The sequence below is a fragment of the Triturus cristatus genome, chromosome 10 (assembly GCF_964204655.1).
Source record: "Triturus cristatus chromosome 10, aTriCri1.1, whole genome shotgun sequence".
In the NCBI taxonomy this organism is placed as follows: Eukaryota; Metazoa; Chordata; class Amphibia; order Caudata; family Salamandridae; genus Triturus; species Triturus cristatus.
Genome location: NC_140593.1, coordinates 369,292,536 through 369,318,953, shown reverse-complemented (window position 1 = coordinate 369,318,953; position 26,418 = coordinate 369,292,536). Strand labels below are relative to the sequence as shown.

The following is a 26,418-nucleotide window of genomic DNA, read 5'->3' as shown; positions in this document are numbered from 1 at the left end:
CGGACCGGGGGCCCTACCTGCTGGGACACCATCCAAGACTCTATCTCCCCTATATCAAATGTTAAAACAACACCAGGGATCAACTCAGGATATTCGGTTAGGGTACTTGACGGGGAGGCGAATTGGGCCTGGTAGTGTGAAACCCAGAGTTCGGGGGGCACATTATTAACAGGTGTAGGCCCTATTTCTCCACTGCCCCATTTAACCAATCGCCAGAATGTAATCCAGTTCTTCCCATTACTAGCATTGGTTAACTCTCTCCATCTCCCTTCGTCAAAGTTCTTCTTAGCCCTATGTTGAGCTTTTTTATAATTTGCCCTTGCAATTTTGACCTCTTGTGAGACACCCATCTTAATTGCTTGTGAGAGATGCCTAAATGCAGTCCCACATGCATGGTCATGCCATTTGGCTGATTTCTTTATTGGATACCTAGGTGCTCTCCTACTTCTTGTAAAAAAGGTCTTCAATTTTGCGAAAAGGTCCTCATGCACCTTCGTAAAACCAGGAAATAAGTCAGCATGGGTATCTAAAGAAGAAAGGGATATTAGTGTGCCTTCAATAGTTTGCTTAATCTGGTTTAAGGTACTTTCGTCTTCTGATACCACGGCCCATTTCAGCCGTCGACAGTCTTGTGACATGATTATTTCTCTTGTTACTGTTTCTATGCAAGCCCCCGGGGGATCCAGTCCCCTTCCTGCTAAAGTTAGTAACAAGGGGTTGTGATCACTCTCCGGTCTATGCTGGACCTTCATATCCACAAGTCTCGGCCAAAGCTCTAAACTAATGAGAAAGTAATCTATTCTGCTGCTTCTTATCCCATTGCTAAAAGTATTAGTGCCTTCCATATCAGAGGGGGATCTACCATTAACTGCCCGGAGACCCTTCCCAAGAGAGAAACTTTTTAGTCGTAACGCCGCCTCGGTCCATTTATTAATTGGCGGCAGCGATAAAGATGGTATCCCTCAGTTCGAGTCCTCCTCCATACTAAGACTATAGTCGTCAAGACCAAGAGGCTCAAACGTATAATTCAGGTCACCTGCAATCACCAATAAATTTAGACCATCTAGATCATTTATAAAGGTATCCAAGTGGGAAATAGTTTGTGATGCTTTCCCCCCCCCCCACAATCCCTCTCGCATATACATTGAATATTATAAGATCTGGCTCACCCTCTGATCGAACTTTAATAGCAAGAATATCTGGGCTATCTATTAATAGCTCTTCTATTTGGAAGGATGTCTGTTAACTAACCAAAGTAATCAATCCCCCGCTAGGTCTCCCTCTGCGATTTACGATTGCCGCTTTAGCAAAAGCCAGATAACCTGATCGGAAAATTGTATTCGCAGACCATGTCTCGTGGAAAGCAATAAAGTCATGTCCCTCAATGTAGTCTGACCAATCAGGTGACATAATTTTGGAGGATAAGCCGGCAATGTTCCATGATAGGAAGGAGATTAGAGAGTGAGATAAACCTTCAAAATTAGCAGGAGGTGATAAAATCTCCAGACTCGCCTGCTGCTTGGCCTCCGTTTGTTGCAATCCTACTTGCAGAATCGAAGGAGAGATAGGTCGAATGGCTGTATTCTCTGACAAAGTCGGGATAGGTGATTGTAGTCAATCACATAGATCTAAATCGGATAACGGGGCAAATCTTTTGGACAATGGGACCTCTATAGGTCTTTGTATGGATCTAACTGGTACCCATGGGTGTCTTACAACAATAGTACTACTCAGCTCAGTATTAAGATGGGGCCCAGGTTTATAAAAGAACTCTAGCGGTAGAACAGAAATTTTGTCCGGGTATCTCCCATGACTTCTGCCCAAATTATCCAACAAAAATCTAGTTGTATGTTCATTATTGAAATTCACAACTACACAATCGCCATACTCTTCCTTCCTCGAAGGACCAATCCATGATGTAAATGTAAAATGTAAATGTCAAGGTACTTATAGAGCGCACTGTCACCAGACAGACACCTTGCAGTGTCGCCTTTTGCGGTTTCCTGGCGCTGATACTCATACCGCTGTGGAACCCCTCCTGGCTTTCCCTGTGAAGTGTCCACTCCTGGGCACCCCCAGGGTGAAGCCAGGCATCCTTAGCGCTGTTGGGGCCGGTGTGGAGGCTAAGCAAGCTATTGCCCAGAGTTGCAGCGTGGGGCCCGTGATTAGAATAGGCACCGAGGCGAGAATAGACAGGTCCGAGGAAATTGAGCCCGAGCCCCGCCGAGGCGGGAATCGAACCCTGGTCCCTGGCCAGAACTCTGCTTCAGGGTCTGCCGCTCTAACCATTGAGCCACACTCCTCCACGTCTAGCCATTATCATGTGATTAACAATGCCCTCCTCCCAAATCCCAACACCCTCCAGTTGAGTGTTAAACCAGTGCAGGGCTTTAGATAGCAGTTGTTCAGTGGTTTCAATCTGACCCTCCCGCAAAACTGGTACATTTCTCAGAACAACCACTAGAGGAGCTGCTGCCGTAGGAAGATGTAAGGGCCGAGAATCAATTTTGGGTGTATTATATTCCAGACCTCCACGTCCCCGAGTTCCGCAAGATGTACAAACTTGTCTTGCTGGGGCACAGCTTTTATGGATGTTAACATCTGGCGCATTGTTTGATGCTGTCACAGCTACCACAGTTCCTTCCCCCGGGGTACTCATGATGGATTGGGCGAATTCACTGGACATATTCCCTATTTCAGTGTGGTTTCCGGTTGATGGAACTAGACTTTTATATGAAGTGACAGCTAGATCAGTAGGCATCTTAGGGGCAGTTATTTTCATACCGGGAGACTTAAGATTTGCTGTGGATAAAACTGGAACAGTATTATCCAGTTTGCTGGTTATGAATGCTGCTGTAGACTTGGATTGTACAAGAAGGTCCTCAAGAACAGAAGAATCGGTCTTAACCTGAGACTCAAAGTTATTTAAACGGTCCTCAATCCGACTCAATCTGTAGGAGATAGGAGTTAACAATGTGGACAATAGATTTTCGAGTCTTCTCCACATTTCCTCATTGGAATTTTGGCCAAGACCACCCATGGAATCAAAGTTAAAATCCGCATGGATGGAAGCAGCATTTTCTATGGGATTGGATTAGTCGAATGTGGCACATCCCCCATTTTGGTGTGTACTAGGCGCGTTTGCGGTTTTAGGTCTCTGTGGGCCTCCTCCCCTCTTTCTCTTTACCGCGGGATCAGGGATAGCTTGGTTGTTTTTATTTTTGGTCACAGACACAGTCCTAGTAGATGTTCGTTGAGGGACACCGATGACAGACTTATTTGCAACTAAAGGCAGTTTTGCAAACTCCTCCAATGGCCCATTTGTAAGGGAAATATGACCCCTCACCTCATTGTTGTTGATAGCCATGATTGCATTTGTAGTACAGTTGTCGGGAGTGCGGGCTGAAGCCATAGTACTGAGGGAGGATCTTTTAGACGGTAACGGTTTGAGAGATAAGCGGCGCTCTGTAATAGCGATCTCTTTTTCCAAGACAGAGGTTGCTCTCAGTATAAAATGATCTAAGGTCCCTGCCACACTACTGCCTTGGAGTGCGGCTATCATCTTCCCTTCTCGCTTGCTCATTTTTGGGTTTAAATTAAAACCAAGGCACTAGACTATGTATTCTGAAGTTATTGGAGTGCAAAATATGTTACCAGCACTGACCTTGTACTGTGATCGGATTTAGAGGGGGGGCCCGGGCCCGGCCTACTCCGCTCTCCGAAGGGGCTCAGACGGGCCCGCCCTTGGCCCGACCTTCGCCCGGCGCCGCCCGCGTGAGTCCCGCGAAGCGGGTGCTGCGAGGTGCTTTATGGCGTCCAGCAGATGAGCACAGGTGCGGGCAGTTACTCAGAAGGGTCCCTGGGACTTACAGTCCCTCTGAAATTGCAGACAAACTCCTCTCTGCTTACGAAGCTGCTCCCACAAGGTGCTTTATGGCATCCAGCAGATGAGCACAGGTGCGGGCAGTTATTCAGAAGGGACCCTGGGACTTGCAGTCCCGCTGAAATTGCAGACAAACTCCTCTCTGCTTACGAAGCGGCTCCCCCTATTGTCCTTTGACTCAAAGTCCATTTTCAATTCTCTCGCTTTACTGCTCTATTCGAGCATGTACCAAGCTAGATATTAAGAAGCATGAGACGCAACCACATAGCTGCTGCACATCAGATTTGCACTGATGAAAATGGGTTGGTGAGTGTGGGGACGCCACTGAGAAAACTTTAAATGTTAACAGTCCATTTAGAAATACATAGGGTGCCGTATTTGGATTGAATCCCAAGCTTACCACGATGTCCAGAAATAGCCTGATGATGTCAAGCTGAGCTTCACACTTGAACCTACGGCGTGCTTGGACATGTAGTTACCAGTAATGACTAAGAATCCTCTGAGGCTGAGAGCGTGTTGAGGAAAGGTGGATTGCATACATGAACATCGTACTACTTTTAACCACACAAAAGGGTCAAAAGCCATTAGGAAAAATCCTCTAGTAAAAACGACCCTGGCAAAACAAGGTAGCTTGTTCCGAAGGCCCAGTTCTATGGGATTTAGTCACATTTCACAAATGCAACTGGAAGTTTAAGTACAAGTGGAATGCCATAAAACTTCCTCAAAAGAGATAGCATCACCCAAAGGTCCCTGCAGATGGGTCCTTTCTGAAACCATATTCACCAGACCTGAACCCCAATGGCTCCAATGAATCATGGGGCAGGATTCTCAGCTGTTGCAGTTGCAGAGCAGGCACAGTAACATGAATTCCTAGAAAACTCAGGTAATGCACATCCTAGGTAAGGAAGTGGGATCTGGTGCATGCGAGAGGCAGAATGTTAAAAGGAGTATATATTGTCCTATCAAGAAGACCATATCAACAATGAAAATGCTTATAACAATTTGAAAATAAAAAAACACATCTTAAAAGATAAAAGCAAAATAAGGATTCCACATACAAACTTCTCCTTATATAAAAAACATCAATATCCATTGATAACAAGACGTAGTAAGTTAAAAACCAAGTAACGTCCTTGTCCGTCTAGATTACGGTCAACAACCAGTGGTATATTTAATTTATATGGGCATTTAATTCAGCAGAAAAAGACATGCAATATGCCCACTAGCAGCACACCAAAACGAGATGGAAAATGAGTAGTAGTTCCTCACCTTGTTATCATCCATGACAGTATTAAGAGACTCAATCCACATGGGATCTATATCGCCATCTAAAACAATCCACTTAGGGCCATCATGTGAGATATTGGCTTGCTCCCGCAAAAGTGATGAGAAAAGACCTTGCATAGTAAAAATGAAGTATTAGATGGAAGGAAATGTTTGCAGGCTTAGATCATTATTAAGAAAACATGCAGTTTAGATATAAACACCATCAGGAAACAGAAAATCAAATAATAGATCAGTAGAAACTGACCCCCAAATTAAACAAATGCTGCTAAAAAGAGTGCTGCTCGCGTTTTCACCTAGCTCTGTCCGACACTCTACCATTAGAGTGCCAGGGAAGGAGAGATCACATCCTCATATCCAGCGCTGGAAATAATTCTCTTTTCCGGAGCCATCTTGGGCTACTAGAAAAGAGCTTCCCCAGCAGCCTAAGGGTTCTTTCTGAAGGATAATTGATGCTGATTTCATCACAACTGTACCTGAAAGTAAAAGGAGCTATCCGACTCCTTCAGCTTTTCCATTGATTGGTGCGTGGGGCACAGCTCAATGCCAGAGCACAGATTTCAATGGAAATATTTGGAAAGGTCAGACTCTACCCATTCCAGAGGTACGTCTCCCTAGTGGACCTGTACCCAAGGGTTACCACAGGAGGATGATCCCTAATCAAGGAGACATCCACTAAACATCAAGACCATTTTTTTATGGGTGATCCATCCACTTGGCACAAGGCATAGCTTCTATCATGCACAGAACCATATCAGTCTCTTTGCCCATCCGTATGGCCCAGGCACAGACATTAAAACTAGGAATGGGTGGATGACGGGACTTTCCAGGCATTGGACAGCCCCCAACAGCTCTTTAGGTCAAGACACTCTTTAGCCCCCTCAGGGTGCATATTAGGTCTTTCTTGAATCTTTACAACCGGGCGCATACAAAGCAGACTAGACCACCAGGGAAATAATGGAGAAAATAATTATTAGATGGGAGGCTGGCCCATCCTGGCATCAAGAATCTTGCACTTTTAGGGGTGAAAATTGCCGGTCAGCACCTGATGTGGGGAGTGCTATTGGAGATGGGCAGGCCAAGAATTGGACTGAAGTTGTTTTAGGAATAGATTCTAAGCACCAGTCGCTAGTCCTTGTAGTTGTGTGAGGTTGATGCAATATTTCAAGATGGGCTGTTGAAGGGTAGTGAAGTAGCAGGAAATAATGTTGGCACTATAGGTTGTAGAGAAATAGTGAATCAAATTTCAAAGAAGATTGCCGGGACTACACTGCCACAGGGTAGTGATTCACCTCAGAAGCTTCTTTACATCTTCTTTGCCTCAGTGCAGAACTGGACATGCAACAGGGGCTTGCTTGGAGAGAGCAACAATAGAGAGAAGACAAGCTATTTTCTTCACAATGTAATCTTCTCATTATGGCTAAATGCTCATAGGGAACTTCAGCTTCAGGCAAGATCCCACTTTTCAATTAGTAAATCCTCAGCAATTCCCACATCTGCTTGGGCTTCCAAAACGAAGCAGTTGGTGCCAAGTAACCAAACTGTCAGAACTTGAGCAGTACCTTTACGTTGGAGGGAACCAATCATGCCCATCTTCACCTTCCTTCTGTCGAAGTCAAGGCCAATGGTAATTAATATCCCTAATGCCGAAAGTGTCTTAAACTCCATGGTGGTGATAGCTGGCGGACACCCGATAAAGGTATCAGGGAAAGTGAACCTCTTCCAACAGTCCTTCAGCTAACCACCATCTGTTGCTAGGGGTTAGCTTTTTATTTGCTAAATGTAACCCCACAATGTAGAATATGGCCAAGCAGCATATTACTTGTAGGGGCTATGATGTCTTGTTTTGGGAGAGGGCACGCACTGCACATCCTTCAAGTACTGTACCACTCATAAGCACATGCAGCATACACACACTGTGCACGCACTGCTCAGTCCTGCACTATCCATGTATCACTCCCATCCCAGGCACACCCATCTCTAAAAGGCACTTCTATACTGCGCATTGCACAGCCCTTCACACCAGTATGATGTAGGCCATGGGTGAGCAGCAGAACTTTAAAAGTGAGTGAGCCTGTAGTGCTCACAATGGTGGTTAAAAAGGACCTGTTCACGCCTACTGATGACTTAACAGTATGCTGCCCCCAATGCACTTTTGTTGCTTACTCCTGATAAAGGCACTAGCCTTCCACCACTATGAGTGTAGTGATGCAGCCATCCCTCCTGGTCCAACAAAACCACATTCTGTGAGGCAGGCCCATGTCGTGGCACACACGTATGATCTGTGTTTGCTAAAAATCAGCATTAGCGATCCAGACATCAGTACAGTTGGTCACTCAGGCCAGGGATGTACTTCCGTTCCATACAGAGACTTTTCGGTCCCAAAAATTGCGTTGTAGTGTTCTTTAAAGAGGTGATTCTTGAACTCATTCCTAAATTGGAGAAGAGTTTGGACAGTCATGATGGATACAGGGATGTTACAGATCTTGGGTGCATAGATGGAAAAGGGCTGCTGCCCTTGTTTTTTACAATTCTTAGTTTGCAGTCTGATGATGTCCTGGATGTGGGTGTGCTGAGAACCACCCGAGATGGCGAGGTTGTCTACAAGATAAGCAGTGGTGCTGGTTATGACTTTGCAAATCATGCAACTGGTTTTGAAAATAGTCCATGCCGGCAAGGATAGCATATGGAATTCCATCATGACAGTGATAATACCATATTTCTTCAGACCCTGGATGAGATGTGCTCCAATGTGTAGGATATTTTTAAGCGGACACAGTGAGAAGTCTTGGAGGTCATGAAGCATGGCATTGCCACGATACAGATGCACAGCTATGAGGGATTGAATAGGAGTATTGAAGTCACTTCCTGAAAGAAATTATTTCACATTCTTTAGAAGAGCACTGTTAACAGGCTGTCTTTTGGTAATGTTTTCCTGAAGGACGAGGTTGGTGTCCAGCTTAAATCCCAGTGACCTGACTTTGGGAAAGTTTAGGTCAAAGCCATCAAGGTTCATGTCATTGAGCCAGGTTTGTGCTGTTTCTTGTTTTTTGTTCTTGACTAGTTCATAGTATTTTCAAAAACTTGCGCACTACAATTTGTTCACAATCAGTGCTGGCAAAGTAGGCCCTTGCATCTTTGCATGTCTGGACATGTGCTTTCATTTCTCACTCTCAATCTACAGCAGCTTAGTTAAAACTGCCTGGGGTGCACTACTAATTTGAGTGCCAAGCAGCTTCAGACACTAATTGATTGCCTTCATCTACCCATGTTTTCAGGTTTATTCAGATTTGTGTAGGTCTCAAAGGATGGAGGCAAGTGGCTTCTGGCAAATTTCAGTTGATGTCATATGGATATTTGGTATTTGTATGCTTCTACCTGGAAGGCTGTTAAGCGGTCTAGTTATCTAGTCAGGCTTTCAGAATAGGTTATCAGAACTTAATTCAGAATGATTTCTGCAAAGAGAAGGAACGTTCAGATGGAACCTTGCTTAGCATTGTGGCATGGCCAGTTCAACCAGAATATGTGTCTTACAAAAATGCAGGTGCAGCTTCCAGGTGTACTTCTTGGAACCTCAGATGACATCTCTCAAGGGGTCAAATTTCCTCTATTCAGAATTCTAAAGGGCTCAAAATTCCGCACAGGTTATATGGATCCCCTCTGCAAATGCACACTTTCATTAAGTGGCCACATTGTTGTACTTAAAAAGGTCAGGGCATAGAGAAAGTTTAAGTTTTTCTCCAGACCTAAAAATCATGCTTTGCAGGAGTAAAATATATTGCAACATAAAATGTGTGGCTTCACAGGAGGGCCTAATTAGGGACCCTAAAGGGTATTATTTTTCGTATAAGGTCAATGGGAATTGTATCTGTACAAAAAACTAATTAGTGTGATTTACACAATTTATAGTCTCTACCTTTCGGTGAAACACCTGCTGTATACGTTTTATAGGACAAATATATACTTGCCATCTTTCCATTCTCTGGTGGCGTGATGTATGAAGCCAAAAAGTTCATCAGTAGTTACTGCTTTTGGGTTCAGGTCATTCCACACTGGCTTTTGTTTCATGTTTATGTAAGTTTTGTTCAGGGTCTTCAGAACCTGAAAAGGAGGCACAAATCAGTTAAGAAAGCATGAAATTGATGAAATTGTTAAAAAAGGCACTGATACTAGGAATGGGTGAAATTTTAATTATGCCAGCATAATTACAGTATTTTCACAGTACGTTTGTTATGTAGATTTCCCGAAATTATGTCATTTCATGTAAGTACATGCCGTTCGTGTAAGAATTTACTGCAAATGTTCCGTTCATGGTTACAATTCAACACAAATTAAGCCCCAGATCTCCTGATAAAGTTAAGAGAGTCCTGGGAAACTGATGTAGGCCTATTAGAAGATGATGACTAGGCGGAGGTGATACAAGGCCCCAGTGAGGCGGCGATTCGAGCAAGGTTCAGGCTGGTTCAACTAAGAATATTTCACAGATCCTATTCCACTAGTATACTCATGTTCAAGCTGGGGCGCATTCCTACAGAACAATGTCAAAGGGGATGTAATCAAAGAGGTACCTTCTTTCATATGGTGTGGGAATGCCCAGTCATTCAGCGTTATTGGTGGAAGGTGATACGCATAATGTCAAAGGTGGTGGAACAGGAGGTTCCTCTTGAAGCCCGGTGGCATATATTATGTGCATCAGGGGAGCAAGCATGGCCTAAATACCAAAAAAAAAGGCCATTAGTGGCCGCAATGGTTGCCAAACGGAACATTGCCAGAGCTTGGGGGCCACACAAACGCCAACAGCAACACAATGGAAGCGAGACATGGACTGGTGCTGTACCGCAGAAAAGACTATATCAGAAAGGTGGGGTTGTCCCAAGAAGTGGGGAAAAGTATGGCATTAGTGGGAATCCTATAGGGGCAACTGGGAGATTCCTGGAAGCTAGATGAGGGAGAGGGTAGGAGAAGAGATTTGTGTTACATTGAGATTCTGATTGTAAGGTGGCTCATTGTCATATACGAATATTGATTGCTGATTATGCACTATTGTACTGAGGATGCAAAGAATATGAGACTCATGATAATGCTATACTTTAATGCTGAAGTATGTTTAATAAAAAGATTTGACAAAAAATACTTTTTAACACAAACGTATGGGTTAAAATAACACGTTTTTTACAGTGCTTTTTGGTTTAATGCATCCTTGTGCCAAAAATTGATGAAAGGACTTAGCACAAAATAACGGATTTGCATTTCAAGTAGCATAATTTTACTGAAATTTCACACAATTGCGACTGAGATAGCAAATTATCCAAACGTCACACACCTGTAACTAAAACATGTATGCCCAAATAGTGAAATTAAATTGACATGACTTATGTTCTGAAGACATTTCCAAAGACATACTGATCAGAGAAAATGTGATGCCACCTCCACACACTGGCAAAGTCCCTAATTAGTAATATTTTGTAATTTGCCTCGCAGTGCTACCACTCCAGCAAACTATAAGTAACCCCAAAAGTACCCTGAAATTCAAAAATAACGGTCTTAAATATATTGTCTTATCTTTATAAAATATTTTGTGGATAGCAACTGTTAGTCAGACATTTCACAGATAACTTAGCCTCCAAAGAGTAATCCATCACTGACAAACATCTATATCGTCAAGACACAAGTGGGGCAATGCTGGATGGTAGGAATTTTGTGGATTCCGGAAGTTTTTGTCACAGAAGTATAAGGATAATGCATGATTTCAGGCAAAGTTTGAGGTTTGCAGGGCATTGTGGGGAAGACAACCTTGTGGGACCCGTGCAAGGCACACCACGCTGGAATCCCCTGGTTGTCTAGCTTTCCAAAATGTCAGTGGTTGGTAGGTTTCCATGGGGGGCCACCGAGCACTGGTCCTAATTCCGCATCTACCCCTATTGCTGATTGCTCTGCAGGGCACTATAGGGCTTTTTGTGATTAAGTTCTCTTGGCCCACCCACACTAGTGAGGTACCATATTTATAGTGAGACTTGGGGGAATGAGGGGTGGCAGGAAGTTCATGGCTTCCCGCAAATTACAGACGTTTTCCTCACAGAAATGTTTTTAGTAAAATGTAGAGGTTTGCAGGGCAAATTGAAGGCACACCTCCTTTCTGACCATAAGGGGGAAAGAAGACTGGTTTGTCCCTTTTGGGGTGGGTTTGTGGCTAATGCTAGAGTGCCAGAGCACTTAGTTTTGCCCCAAGGGCAAAATCCCTTGTGTCTGAGTGAATTTTCTCTCTGCAGGGGCAAGTTTGCAGCAACGTCCCCAATTGGGACAAGCCTCCTATCTGCTCCCATGGGGCAGAAAGACACTATTGATCCCACTGGCACTGGTGTATGGCTCGATGCCACGTTATGCTGTTTCATCCTCTTGTTTGTTTTGGTGCCGTGTTGAAATCTCTGGACTAGTGGGCTTCCACTCTATCCACCCCAAGGAGACACAGAAAGCCTATTGGGGCTGTGGGGGGAGGGGGTGGAGGGGACCGAGCACAGATCCATGCTCAAGTGGGGGCTGATCCACCCCCCAAAAAATTATTGTCTGAATGCAGTCCCTAGTGTCCAGTGAGCTTTCTGCCCCTTGGGGTTCAGATTGGGGTATTCACCACATCCACTCTTCCAGCGGGCAGAAAGGCTGTCTGCACTCTTTTAGCAGTGGGGCTAGTGGTGGGAAGCCCCCACATATATATATTTAAATGTAAGGCCTGTAGACACGGTAAAAATACACAGCAGATAATGTCTCCCCTTTTGAATAGTCCATGGAAAATAAGAAAGCCACTGAATTGTAAAAGTGAATTTGTTGTTTATGTCTTGAAATGCTCTTGCCCAAAGATGTATATAGGAAGCACTATTCATATGGTTCACGTGCGTATCCTGCAGCATCTTAGGGCGATTACTAATAATGACAAAAATTATGTGGTTGCTCGTCACATAACTGAATTTCACAAAGGCAATACTAATGATCTGATATACTTTGCCATTGACCAAGTCCCTAAAGAACAAAGAGGAGGTGATAGGGAAAAGAAATTAAGAAAATTAGAGTCTAAATACATACTCATGTTTAACACAAAAAGTCCTCATGGTATGAACATTGAAGAAGATCTACATATACATTTAAAATAGAGGTATCATTCTCAATCACGTTGATTTTAAATTGTTGTGGTTTTAAATTTTGATTTTAATTATCCTGTGATGAATGGATTGCTCCGTCTCTTGTCTTCTTCTTCTACAAACTACCAAATATAATCGTTTTTAGGACATCTGTTGTATTACAGTGATTATGGGACTCCCCGATACTTTTATACTGTTGCACTAGCACTTTATTGTGATAATATTGCGTTTCTTTGCACAAAGATAGGCACTAGCACTTTATTCTTAAGCATTGAATTGCACAAAGCACTAGCACTTTATGGGTATCGAGTTGAATCCTACTGTTTAATTATGTCATCAGTGTATGTCCCATTTTGATATTATTAAGTCTCTTTTTCTTTTCCCCTGTCTCATCTGCCTTGGTTCCTGGATGTAAAGGTTACCAAAATGGATTATAAATGAACTACTCATTGAAAATCCCGTTGATTCTAAAATAGGAACGATGGACAAATCAACTATGACAAGGGACTTAGAGTTATATGACTTAATCATGATGTGTGTAATAATGTTACAAATGATTTTGTGTAATGATGTAGACGAGAGATACATTATTTAGATTGTTATTGACTACAATGTTATTCTTTTGAAATCTTTCTGCACTTTTTATGGATGTTTTGATTTGAATATAAATATGTAAAAATATATGAAATATTTGTAAATAATTTTTAAATCCAATCCATTTTTTGATTTTATTTAAATGAGATAAATTTGAATATATGAAAGATTTCTGGCACTATGTCATGATAACGTTGTATTGAAGAAATCAACCGCTATGGCAATATTAGTCTGTTGTTTATATCTATTGAGGAGCGAATCATGTGACCCTGTATTTTTTGCTTAAATGGAAACGTTTGGTCCACATTAGATTGTGTGAGCAAGGGATACGTCCCGAAACGCGTTACGTGAGAAAATAAAACCCAAGCCGGACGGCTGAAAGCATCCTGAGTGTCGGTGTCTGATTTTGGAGAAAGTCGGATTTGGTAGCTAATATTGTGCCGCTGAATTGCTGGAACAGCGGCGAACCGACGCAACCTCGTTCAGGAGCATCCTCGACTTTCTGTCAGTTTGGAACGGAGTGTTGTGAACACTACGAGGAAGCCCCCCCAGAGCCGCCTACCTGTATATTCGACCGGTGTTTCTGAGAAGACGTCTTCTGTAAGCAGCGAGCATCCACGGAGGCAGCTTGCCGAACGAAGGCGCCAAGGAAAATAACGGTCAGTGAATCAAGGCAACGGGGAGAGGAGCTGGGTCCTAGAAAACCCGGCGGGATACGCTCAGCAGGCAGAGGGTATTTTCAACGTAAAAATATATCTAACAACCAACGTTTTGTTGCAATCCGTTGTGAGAATGGATACCATTATTGAGCAACGTGAGGCAGCAGCTGATTCTGTGTTTAGTGAAAGAAGCAGCACAGAAGTAATCTCAAAACCAGGAGTGGACTCGGAAGCAAAGGAGTCTAATGACTACATGGTAGCGTTAAAGAAAAAAATTGAGAAACTTTATCGAAATGAAATTTCTAAGTGGTGGGAAGTCAAGTCGTTAAGCAGATACCTGGATGTGGGCAGGGTTCCCCGAGGTCTGCGAGTATTGACAGCCCCTACGTATGAAAACCCCGATCCCGAAATGTTAAAGGAGTGGGCAGCCAATAATGCACAGGCTTCTGAGTGCATGATGAAAATCTTGGTGAAATATGCTGTGAGGGACCGAGAGAAAATTCTAGTTGAAATTACCATGTTGGAAGCGGAGTTATTAAAATGTTTGGGAGAGGATGAGACAGCTAAATTCAAAGCTGACGTCAAAACCCGCCTAACTAAATACGAGCAATCAATAACGGCACGAAAAGCAACTAAGTTTCAACGAGACAGACAAGATTACTTACTCGGTCAAATCTATACTTTTGCACGACGCTTTGATACAATAAGAAAGCAGCGTCTTTCACAGGTACAGACCTCAGCAAGTAAAGAAGCGACAACTAAAACGCCACCCAACATCTCAGGAGAAACGTCGGATCTGAGCTCAGTAGCAAGCTCGGATGTTGAATCGCTTTCTGAAGACGGAGGAGCACAATCACTGGCTATGGTAAACCCTCCATCGGTAATTGAGGAGTTTGGTTTTTTATACAAGGACCGGACTCAAAACCAACGTCCCTCGTTCCAAAATCAAAATCAAAATCAAAGAAAAGAAAGCTACGCAAGCGAAAAAACCGACGGAGTAGCCATGGAATTACGTTCAGGGAAGAAGAAACAATTTCAACGCAAGGGCTGGAAGAAATAGAGTCAACGGTTATAAATTTAACGGATCTTGTTTTAACGGATGAAGAAACAAGAATCCTTTCACTAGGCTTTTCTTTCTGCAAACGAACTAATTTCAACTATACTCAAACGCGCATAGACTTCTTTAAGTTTGTAAGAAAACTAAAACTACAGAAATTCTTTGAAGTAAAAAATACCAATCGGAAGGAAATGAGACCAGTTGTCAGCGAGGAACCAGGAAATCTAGATGTTGGGGACATGCAGGTACTTTTTGAATGTCAACAACTCATAAGAGAAGGGGATGGTATGGCTGTGGCAAATTCAGTCAGTCAAGTTAGTCAAACAGATGAACTTTTTTGTTTAGATGTTTTTGACAGCACTACCACGAATTTTAGACCTAAATCGAGTTTCACACCCAATACCCCTAGAGATACTCTGGATATATACTCTGACTTGGTAATAAAAGATTTAAAGGAAATATCCCTAAACTCTAGCAAAGAATATTTAAAGAAAGCTTCTGGTTTTGATAAAAAATATGAATCTGTGATGGTTAAAATTCAAAGTAGACAGGACATAGTTGTAAGGCAAGCTGATAAGGGCGGCAACCTAGTGTTGTGGTCCCTTAACACATACAATCATGAAGCAGCATTACAATTGGGAGATAGAGAATGTTATTCTGTAGTCCCCCATAGCAATCTAATTGAAATCAAACTCAAATACCAAAAAGACCTTGCACGATGGCGAGGAATTGGGTTGATTAATCAACCAGAATATTTGTTTTTGAAGGTGGACAACCCAGTGGTACCTATATTATATTTAATACCAAAAATTCATAAACACAAGGATAAACCACCAGGGCGTCCCATTATTTCTGCCATTGGCAGTCTCTTTGAACCAACCTCCAGATATTTAGACTCATTTTTACAACAGTATGTGAGGGCATTACCCGCTTATATTCAAGATTCAAGGGATTTCTTAAATCAATTAGAGGATATAAGATGGGAGGAGTCTTATCTCCTCATAACATTGGACGTCGTGAGTCTGTACACAAGTATTGCCCATGAAGATGGTCTAAGGGCGATGAGGCATTTTTTAAATTCGCGACCTATTAATCTCTACCAGCACACTAATATGCTGTTGGAGATGTGTAGGCTATGTCTCACCAACAATCACTTCCTTTTTGGAGGTGATACTTACAGACAGAACAAGGGCACGGCGATGGGCACCTGCTTCGCCCCCAGCTATGCCAATCTACACATGGGCTGGTGGGAGGAGCAGGTGCTCAAAGTTGATTACATTAATGAGTGGAGAGAAAATGTCATTAAATGGATCCGTTTCATTGATGACTTATTCATCATATGGAACGGATCAAGAGAATCGGCACAGAAGTTCATCGAAAGCATAAACATAAACAAATTGAACTTGAAATTTACTGAACACATAAGCTCAGAGAAAGTGACTTATTTAGATCTAGAGGTGTACATTGCACAAAATTCAATCCAAACGTGCACTTTCAGAAAACCAACCGCAGGAAATTCGATCCTGCATGCAGCTAGTTTCCACCCAACTAAACTTAAGATGAGTATCCCTTATGCAGAGAATCTGAGAATGAAACGCAATTGCAGTGAGACTACTGCTTTGGGGCAGGCTCAGGAAGCATTGAGCCACAGATTCCTACAAAGAGGATACAAAATGGGAACGTTAAGACAGGCTCAATTGAAAGTAGCAAACATGGATAGAAGTGCATTATTGAAACCAGACATTAAAAAAGTTGAAGAAAAGCGGAAAAACACTGGAAATCAGATCCGCATGATTACTGGTTACAGCACATACCAGGCTAGAGTGAGAGATAGCCTAAGTAGACACTGGCACCTTGTTAAGCAGGATCCTATTCTAAAGGGGAAGGTTACACGAACTCCTTTGTTGACTTTTAACCGTGCTAAATCTATGAGAGATGACCTTTTTAAAACAGATTTTGAAGCGAAGAAAGGTGGAGGTTGGCTTAAAGTGAGCCCAGGCTTCCACAAATGTTTTAAATGTAAGGCCTGTAGACACGGTAAAAATACACAGCAGATAATGTCTCCCCTTTTGAATAGTCCATGGAAAATAAGAAAGCCACTGAATTGTAAAAGTGAATTTGTTGTTTATGTCTTGAAATGCTCTTGCCCAAAGATGTATATAGGAAGCACTATTCATATGGTTCACGTGCGTATCCTGCAGCATCTTAGGGCGATTACTAATAATGACAAAAATTATGTGGTTGCTCGTCACATAAATGAATTTCACAAAGGCAATACTAATGATCTGATATACTTTGCCATTGACCAAGTCCCTAAAGAACAAAGAGGAGGTGATAGGGAAAAGAAATTAAGAAAATTAGAGTCTAAATACATACTCATGTTTAACACAAAAAGTCCTCATGGTATGAACATTGAAGAAGATCTACATATACATTTAAAATAGAGGTATCATTCTCAATCACGTTGATTTTAAATTGTTGTGGTTTTAAATTTTGATTTTAATTATCCTGTGATGAATGGATTGCTCCGTCTCTTGTCTTCTTCTTCTACAAACTACCAAATATAATCGTTTTTAGGACATCTGTTGTATTACAGTGATTATGGGACTCCCCGATACTTTTATACTGTTGCACTAGCACTTTATTGTGATAATATTGCGTTTCTTTGCACAAAGATAGGCACTAGCACTTTATTCTTAAGCATTGAATTGCACAAAGCACTAGCACTTTATGGGTATCGAGTTGAATCCTACTGTTTAATTATGTCATCAGTGTATGTCCCATTTTGATATTATTAAGTCTCTTTTTCTTTTCCCCTGTCTCATCTGCCTTGGTTCCTGGATGTAAAGGTTACCAAAATGGATTATAAATGAACTACTCATTGAAAATCCCGTTGATTCTAAAATAGGAACGATGGACAAATCAACTATGACAAGGGACTTAGAGTTATATGACTTAATCATGATGTGTGTAATAATGTTACAAATGATTTTGTGTAATGATGTAGACGAGAGATACATTATTTAGATTGTTATTGACTACAATGTTATTCTTTTGAAATCTTTCTGCACTTTTTATGGATGTTTTGATTTGAATATAAATATGTAAAAATATATGAAATATTTGTAAATAATTTTTAAATCCAATCCATTTTTTGATTTTATTTAAATGAGATAAATTTGAATATATGAAAGATTTCTGGCACTATGTCATGATAACGTTGTATTGAAGAAATCAACCGCTATGGCAATAATAGTCTGTTGTTTATATCTATTGAGGAGCGAATCATGTGACCCTGTATTTTTTGCTTAAATGGAAACGTTTGGTCCACATTAGATTGTGTGAGCGAGGGATACGTCCCGAAACGCGTTACGTGAGAAAATAAAACCCAAGCCGGACAGCTGAAAGCATCCTGAGTGTCGGTGTCTGATTTTGGTAGCTAATATATATATATATATATATATATATATACATATATATATATATATATATATATATATATATATATTCACTGAAAAAACCATAGGTTTCACACACGTTATAGTTAGGAATTAGCATTTAAAAAACCTTGCAAATTCACTGAAAAAACCATAGGTTTCACACATGTTATAGTTAGCGGAAATTTTACTGATAAAAAACCAATGAAATTCCCCCGTTATAGTTAGTGCAGGCAACTATAACTCACGCGACCGCAATCTTCTGCTGATGACATATGTGTCTTTATGAAAAAAAAATATTTGTAATATATGTATAGCTAAAAATGTATGGAAGAAGACATGGGCAAATAAGTGTCTAAATACAGTATTAGCATCAGCAGAGGATTGCGGTCGCGTGAGTTATAGTTGCCTGCACTAACTATAACGGGGGAATTTCATTGGTTTTTTATCAGTAAAATTTCCGCTAACTATAACATGTGTGAAACCTATGGTTTTTTCAGTGAATATATATATATATATATATATATATATATATATATATATATATATATATATCAAGTAAGGTTCAGTCCGAATAGGAATGAGGCGGCACACCGACCTGGTGTTTTAGGTATTTTTAATCGCTCACCAACAACAATGCGTTTCAGCCGAAAAACGGCCTTTGTCAAGTTGCCCATGCATTTCACGATACAGATTTTTAAGCAATTTAGCACTTGCACCACGGATCACGTGGTATATCTCCTGGAATGTCCGTGCAATATGCGCTACATCGGTAGCACAAAACTCCAATTAAAAAAACGCATCCTTGAACATCTAAGGGCCATAACGAATCTAGATTTCAACTACCCCATAGCCAGACATTTCTACAATGCACACAACAGTAACAATACACTACTGAAGTTCTGTGGAATAGACAGAGTACTGAAACATATACGTGGAGGTGACAGAGAAAAACAGCTACGTATCTTGGAATCAAGATACATAATTGACTTAAATACCAGGGCCCCCTATGAATTGAACAGGGAAGAAGAACTCAATAGCCATGTTGGCCGATAAGTCTAGATTAGATTTTTTCTGCAACCAAATTTGTGTCCTCTGTGTTTTTATTTCCCCCTCTCCCCTCATTTTCCTCTGGATTGTAGATATATATATATATATTCTGTCTATATTTTTATTCACATTTTTGTATCACTTTGGGAAATTCACTCACATGGATTGAGACTGGCATTGTGGTTAGGTTATTATGGACATGGATCCTTGATTGATACGTCTGATATTTTGACATTGCTCCTTGTGACTTAATTTAGGTTCTGTGACAATAGGTATTTAGGCACTTGTCCTATATTGAAGGTGATTCTTTGAATCCCTACATTTTATCCCATTGGGGATTTATTAATCATATACTCAATGGATCATATTGGTATCCATTGCCATTGCACAGAATAACAATGAGAATTATAAGAGCTATATGTAACTGATACCGTTTCCTTGCATCAGTCCCTCCTTTATTTTCTTATACACTCCACTATTCTGCATCTTTTTACAATGTGTTCCCGTAATGCGATCAAATTCTGATTTAATATTAGGAATGGTGGAATCTTTTCAATTGCAGTGCATTTCTGTATTTCAAACATGAATGATGGCTAAAGAAATGGAAACTAGGTATTTTATCAATTGTTTTTGCCTTCGGCTGAATTCATGTGTGATCTTTATGAAACAATCGTTTATGTTTGTGCAATTATCTTTCAAACATTACGAATTTTGGGCTGTTTCACTCTTGCCATGTGGGCTGTTTTTATCTAGCGGTCTACTCTATAAATAACATATGTTTGGTGTTTTTGAAGTGATGTGTTACAGTCTTTCTTTCATTTTCATGAAGTGACCTCACACCAAGAACGAAGGAAATTAATCAATTGTTATTGATTTTTTTAATTTTCTTTTCCTTTCCCCCTTTTTTCCACTGTTCTGTAATTCATTATCATGAAATTGAATGATAACAAGCAATTTCGTCAACATGATTAATGTATTGTATATGAGATTTACGGAGTAACTTTTCTATGTTCATTATGATGTTGATTGCTTAAAAATCTGTATCGTGGAACGCATGGGCAACTTGACAAAGGCCGTTTTTCGGCTGAAACGCGTTGTTGTTGGTGAGCGATTAAAAATACCTAAAACACCAGGTCGGTGTGCCGCCTCATTCCTATTCGGACTGAACCTTACTTGATTTACTGTAGTTGCCGCTACCACGGCAGGCACCGGCGTTAATGTGCAGGTGTGCGGCGTTCAGCGGAAAACTTCTTCGAATATATATATATATATAAATATATATTTATATATATATATATATATATATATATATATATATATATACACACACACATCTATATATATTAGCTGTAGGTAGTTATAGTAAGGACCTAGTTTCCAAAGACAAAGCATTTTTTGACATGCCTATAACTTCGGCGTTGTTTGACTAATGTTCATGACATTTTCTAAAAAAGTGTCAAAGTAGGTTCTGCGTGTCATGGAAAGTTTGGGGGTGATCCGTGCAGTGGGGATTGAGAAATAGGGGCATGAAAAAAGGTGCGTTTCTAATGTTAATGCCCGTAGGAGCACATAGTCGAACCTACAGTCTGAAACACTGAATTAAATTACACCAAATTTGGTAGAAACGTAGATGTTGTTACGCAGATTGTTCTTTCTGTTATTTGGTGCAAATAAGTCCAGCAGTTTTTGCGAAATGTAGGCTGAAAATTATAGATATATGTCTGCCCGCAGATATCTCGTGGTAGTTTTGTGGTAAATCTTGAATGTACGTGCAAAAGGCAATGCTCTGATTTGCTGGACACAACCTGAACAGAAAGTTGCGCCCACCATTTAGTCATCCGGGAATGGTTCCAGGGCTGAAATTTTGTGTGACAGCTAACATAAGGGGTCAGGGTGGCAATACACAGACTCCATGTTTGAGAAATGGGTATGTTAGTGACACAAGTTATGTGTCCAAAATTTATTTTTTTAATAGCGCACGAATTTCACGTTGACTCCGTGATCGCCAGTGCTGCCCCCTGGTACCATTGCGGGGATATTACAAATATTGCAGCAAGAGCACAGATATTGGTGAACATATAAAAAAATATATATTTGTACACACTCACTGGTCACTGTCTCACACTCATGTACACACTCACAAACTCACTCAGACACTTATACACCCATTCACATAGCCACTAATAAACATATTCATCCAGTCACATTCCCACTCAGATACTCATGCACTCACTCACATACCCATTCAGGTACTTATGCACCCACTTACAGACTTACTCAGAGAGTGACGCACCCATGTACAGACCCACTCAGAGACTCATACACCCACTTACAAACCCACTCACATACTCACATATGTTCTCACAGACCCACTGAGACACACTCATAAATCCACTCACAGATCCACTGAGACAAACATACACCCACTCACACACTCATACAGCCACTCCCACACTCAGTCACAGACCGTCTCAGAGACTTATGGACTCAGTCAGTCACTCATACACTCAGAAACTCACACACCCACTCAGAAACACATTCAGATATACACGCACCCACTCACTCACCCAGTCAAGGCTTTTGCATTCACTCACAGACCCACCCAGTCACTCGCCCTTCCAGTCACAGACCCACACAGATACTCATGCATGCACTCATTCACTCACCCAGTCAGCTACTTATGCTCTCACTCACAGACCCTTTGAGACAGTCATACACTTATCTACAAATGCACAAAGGAACTAATGCACCCACAGATTGAAACTTACCCATCCAATCACAGACCCATTTGGATGCCTATGCACCCACTCATAGATGTACTAAGTCTTTTATGCATTTCATTACAGAAGTATTAATAGACGGATGCATCAACTCACAGATCCCTTCAAATAATTATACGGTGAATGAGAGACTTAGTGATACAGTAATGCATGCAGTCATAGATTAAACTGAAATGCACTGTGTTATAGAGATATTAAGGGAGTTGTATTGCTATTATACAGTCGTTTAGATAGTAATGATAGTAATGATTTAAGTGTGTTGGTTATAATTCATAGCGGCTTCCTATATTATCGCAGCGCCTGACATCACTGAGAAACCACGAAAACAGAAAATTAGTTTAAATGGTTGTTTTTATTCAAACTCCCTACAAAAATATGACTTTAAACAGTGCAGTAATAAACCCCTAGTGTCTAAAATACTGTAAAATGTGTGCATATATGTGTTTTGTGCCCCATAAAAAAGGCGCAATCGTCGCAATTACCGGAGTCATCGCAACCCTCAGTGTAATTGCAAGAAGAGGAAGTAGGGTTCAAACACAGTTTTTGAAAAAGTTACTATAAATATATGTGTACAAATTTTTTCTTAGCACTGATGTGATTATTAATGTGTGTATTGTAATAGTTTGCATACATTTTTTACATTAAAAGTTTTTTAATGTGGTGGTTGTATGTCTGCTTTTGTTTTACGATTTCGTGACAATGATTGCGATCATCGTGATGTCGTCACAGATTTAAAAAATTCAAAAATAAATTATTTCACAAGAAAAATAAACTAGATTTAGGCCTCTTGGGCTTTTACATGGCAACTGAAGCAACATGTGAAAGTGAACACCCAGGACCTGTACTACCATGCAATATCTAGGTTTGAAAGAGTTTGAAAGAAGTTTTCTGTTTCTGTTTAAGAATAAGATGGTTATGTCAGTACTTGCCAACATATCTGAGAAATTTTAGTAGTATCAGCGCCATGAACTGTTTTGGTAAATGTGCCAGTATGTGACTGTCTCATTTAGTACGTTTTATGACTCTCCAGATATCTATGTAAGTGGCTATAAACAAACACCTCAGTGCCTGTGTCACGGAAAAGAGAGCAATATTGATGTGACTTTAACCATGTTTGAATGTGATGCATGTACACTTAGTTTCTGGGTAAGTGACTGAATGTACAACGCCCAGAATTCAAAGAAAAACACTCCTTGAGAACAGCACATCATATATACACATGTAAATATTTCTTCATATTTTAATGCCTTGCTAACCAATTGTTTCACTCTCAATCTACAGTTTCTTTATTATCAATTACACCATGTAGTAAGCAACAAATGTACAACATACTAATTCAAAGCAACATATTGTGAATCAACTTCTCACTCACCTAGTCTGCAAATCAGAAAAAAATACTAAGCCACTCACAAAAGAACTCATAAATTACCTCATATGACTCCAATATTTTCAACAAAATATTTGAGTCTCTCTTATAACATTCTCACATACACATCTACTTTTCAAATTTTTCTCTTCAAATTGTAAATCACATACCTGAAAATTTACTTCATTGATCAAGTATTATTTTTGGTCTTATCAGATAGATACAATACTTTCAGGAAATGTAAAAGCTAGGCATAAGAATGGCACACCACTCACACAAGGCAACAAATAATGGCAGCATTTTCATCTCTGCACTCTCTGATAGTGTGGAAAGCAGCAAATAAAAACATATTTTTCATTTCTGTTATTTTGTCACTCCAATCAAGAATGGTTAAAATATGTTAACCCGTTCATGCACTTTTATAAAGAAGCCCAATTTGTGTGGGTGTTTTGCACACTTCTGACATTGGGTTACACTTCGGCTTCATTTGGGCGATATTTGTGCTAAATTTGGTCTCTTTTCTCTCTGGTGGTCATCATGGGAAACATATTTGATATGAAGCTACCTAATCCCTTCATTTACTTAGGGTTCCTCTATAGAAAAACACATAGGTTTCAGGGACGTTATAGTTAGACCATGCGCAGTTCGTGGCCCCGCATAACGTCATATACGTATCAGATCGCGTCATGTGCGCGTTTGGTATGCGACGAGTGCGCGGTGCCGAGACCCACGTAACATCATATACATACTGGGTCGAGTCAGGTGCGCGACTCCCATAACATTTTTTATGTTTTAAAACTATATGTATATAAATTTAATGTATATTCACCGAAAAAACCATAGGTTTCACACAAGTTATAGTTAGCTGTACATTTCACTCGTAAAAAACCAATGAAATTCCCCCGTTATAGTTAGTGCAGGCAACTATAACTCACGCGACCGCAATCCTCTGCTGATGCTAATACTGTATTTAGACACTTATTTGCCCATGTCTTCTTCCATTAAATTTTAGCTATACATATATTACAAATATTTTTTTTTCATAAAGACACATATGTCATCAGCAGAGGATTGCGGTCGCGTGAGTTATAGTTGCCCGCACTAACTATAACGGGGGAATTTCATTGTTTTTTTACGAGTGAAATGTACAGCTAACTATAACTTGTGTGAAACCTATGGTTTTTTCAGTGAATTTGCAAGGTTTTTTAAATGCTAATTCCTAACTATAACGTGTGTGAAACCTATGGTTTTTTCAGTGAATTTGTACGGTTTTTTAAATGCTAAGTTACTTTACGCCATTCGTGGCGTGCGCGCCCAGTTAACGCAGTTCGTTCCGTGCGCCCACGTTACGCGGGATGGGCCATGTACGCACGATGCGCTTCGCGCACCGTGCGCACATGGGGGACATATTATGCGCTTCGTTGTGAACGTTATTCATTTGTACTTTCCATTTAATTATATATGCCATGCACAAATGGTGCCCTACGGGCACCATTTGCGCACGGGGTGGGGAAAGTGTGGATAATTTTCTTTTTTTTTATAAATTTTTTACCGTACGCGTACGGTAAGCGTAATCGGCGATTTTTCGAAAAAAATTAAATTTGTTTTTTTGGCCTTGAGGGTTGTTTGGGGACACATATATGGATGCTGGTTGTTTAAGAACTGAATATACTCCCCCTCTAGATGTTTTTTGTCTTGGTTTTTGCAGCCCCCCTCAGAGTGCGAGAGAGAAAATGGCGGCCGCCGCTTTCTGGTTTCGACCGATTCGAATGTTTACTTAGATCGAACAGCCAATCAGAATCGCGCTCGCGCACGTCACCGTACGCGTACGGTAAGCGCACCGTAAGCGCACCGTAAGCTGGCTCAGATATATATATTGATTTAAAGGCTATTTTCTCAGAATCTACTGAACAGATTTACACCAAACCTACAAAAGGCACTTCCTTGACCTGTAGACTACCTCTCTGCCAAATTTCAAGGAACTCTGTTCAGCCGTTCGGGCTGTGGCTGTGTCTAAAGGTCCTATGGAAAAATGCATGGGAAAAACGCGTTTTGGGACCCCCCTTTTATCTCAGCCCCCGCTTGACGAATCCCCCTGAGACTTTCAGGGTAGGAGCGGAGCGCAGCGCCCCACTTATTTTGAAAATTTGGCGAGGATTCGTCGACCGGCGCCAAAGTTATTCAAAATAGAATGTTGCGGTTTTCCTATGGAAACAGGGTCCTAACTATAACTACCTACTGGCGACCGCCAGTAGGTAATATATATATATATATATTTTTTAAATCTTTCTCTGGTGTCCAGTGGACCTTCTGCCCCACTCCCCCCAGGGGAGCAGATATGGGGTAATCACCCTCATCCACTTCCCAGGGGGGCAAAAAGACTGATGACCCATTTAGATGTGGTGGGGGCCGCTCAGGAAGCTCTTCCTAGCAGCCGGTGTAAAAAAAAAAAAAAAAAAGTACTCCAGTGAAGCCTTTAAGCTCCTCCCATTGTCGGCCACTGGCCAATAGACACATTGTGGAGGTAGTGCAGCTGTTGGCCATTGGCCTAAAACCACACTTATCAGGTTAATCTGCAAGGCCTTTAAAGGAGAGGTTTCAATTTATAATTCTATCAGCAATCTTCAGAATGTTTGTGAGTTTGAGTAGACAAAAGGCATTGGTTGGATACTGATTTATTGAGTTTTATATTTGTGTATTGCTCAGTTCTGAGTGGTAGCCCACAACATTTCCCCAAGTCAGCCTTTGTCTGTTCTGCCTCAACACCCGGAGAAGCAGGCTTTACATGGTGAACTCTTTCACAAATGCCTTGGGTTTCACATTGAGAATACTATGACAACTACGATAGGTAGGGCATCCCTTTGTGAACTTCTTGATGAGCAACACAAGGAGGGGTTATACTGTTGGGATTATAGGAATTCTGTGTTGCTTATCTCATATGTCTCCTTCAGATTCTGCTATATGCTGGTACCATGTCGGGTACTTAATTTACTGTGTCATACTTCTGTTAAATCCCAATTAGACTTCCCCCACAAATTAACAGTGAATAAATGGAACTTGTTTAAGACACACTGCATAGTGCAAAAGTAGATTGTGGCCACTTGTTTTGAGTATCTCAGTTGTCGGCTTCAGTCCATTGTGTCACCTACATACTTTGTTCCTTTTCTCATGCACT

At 40.9% G+C, this 26,418-nt stretch overlaps 1 protein-coding gene across 1 annotated transcript in view; it reads right to left on the bottom strand.

The window, feature by feature from the left end:
- The window catches only part of DNAH11 (dynein axonemal heavy chain 11), a 3,007,685-nt gene that overhangs the window by 1,616,866 nt on the left and 1,364,401 nt on the right, over positions 1-26,418 (bottom strand). Inside the window, exons 40-41 of the mRNA XM_085631597.1 lie at positions 9,136-9,268; positions 5,153-5,280 (exon numbers count right to left, since the gene is read on the bottom strand). Of these exons, the coding sequence (XP_085487723.1) occupies positions 5,153-5,280; positions 9,136-9,268 (261 nt within the window). The remainder of the gene's footprint in view (positions 1-5,152; positions 5,281-9,135; positions 9,269-26,418) is intronic.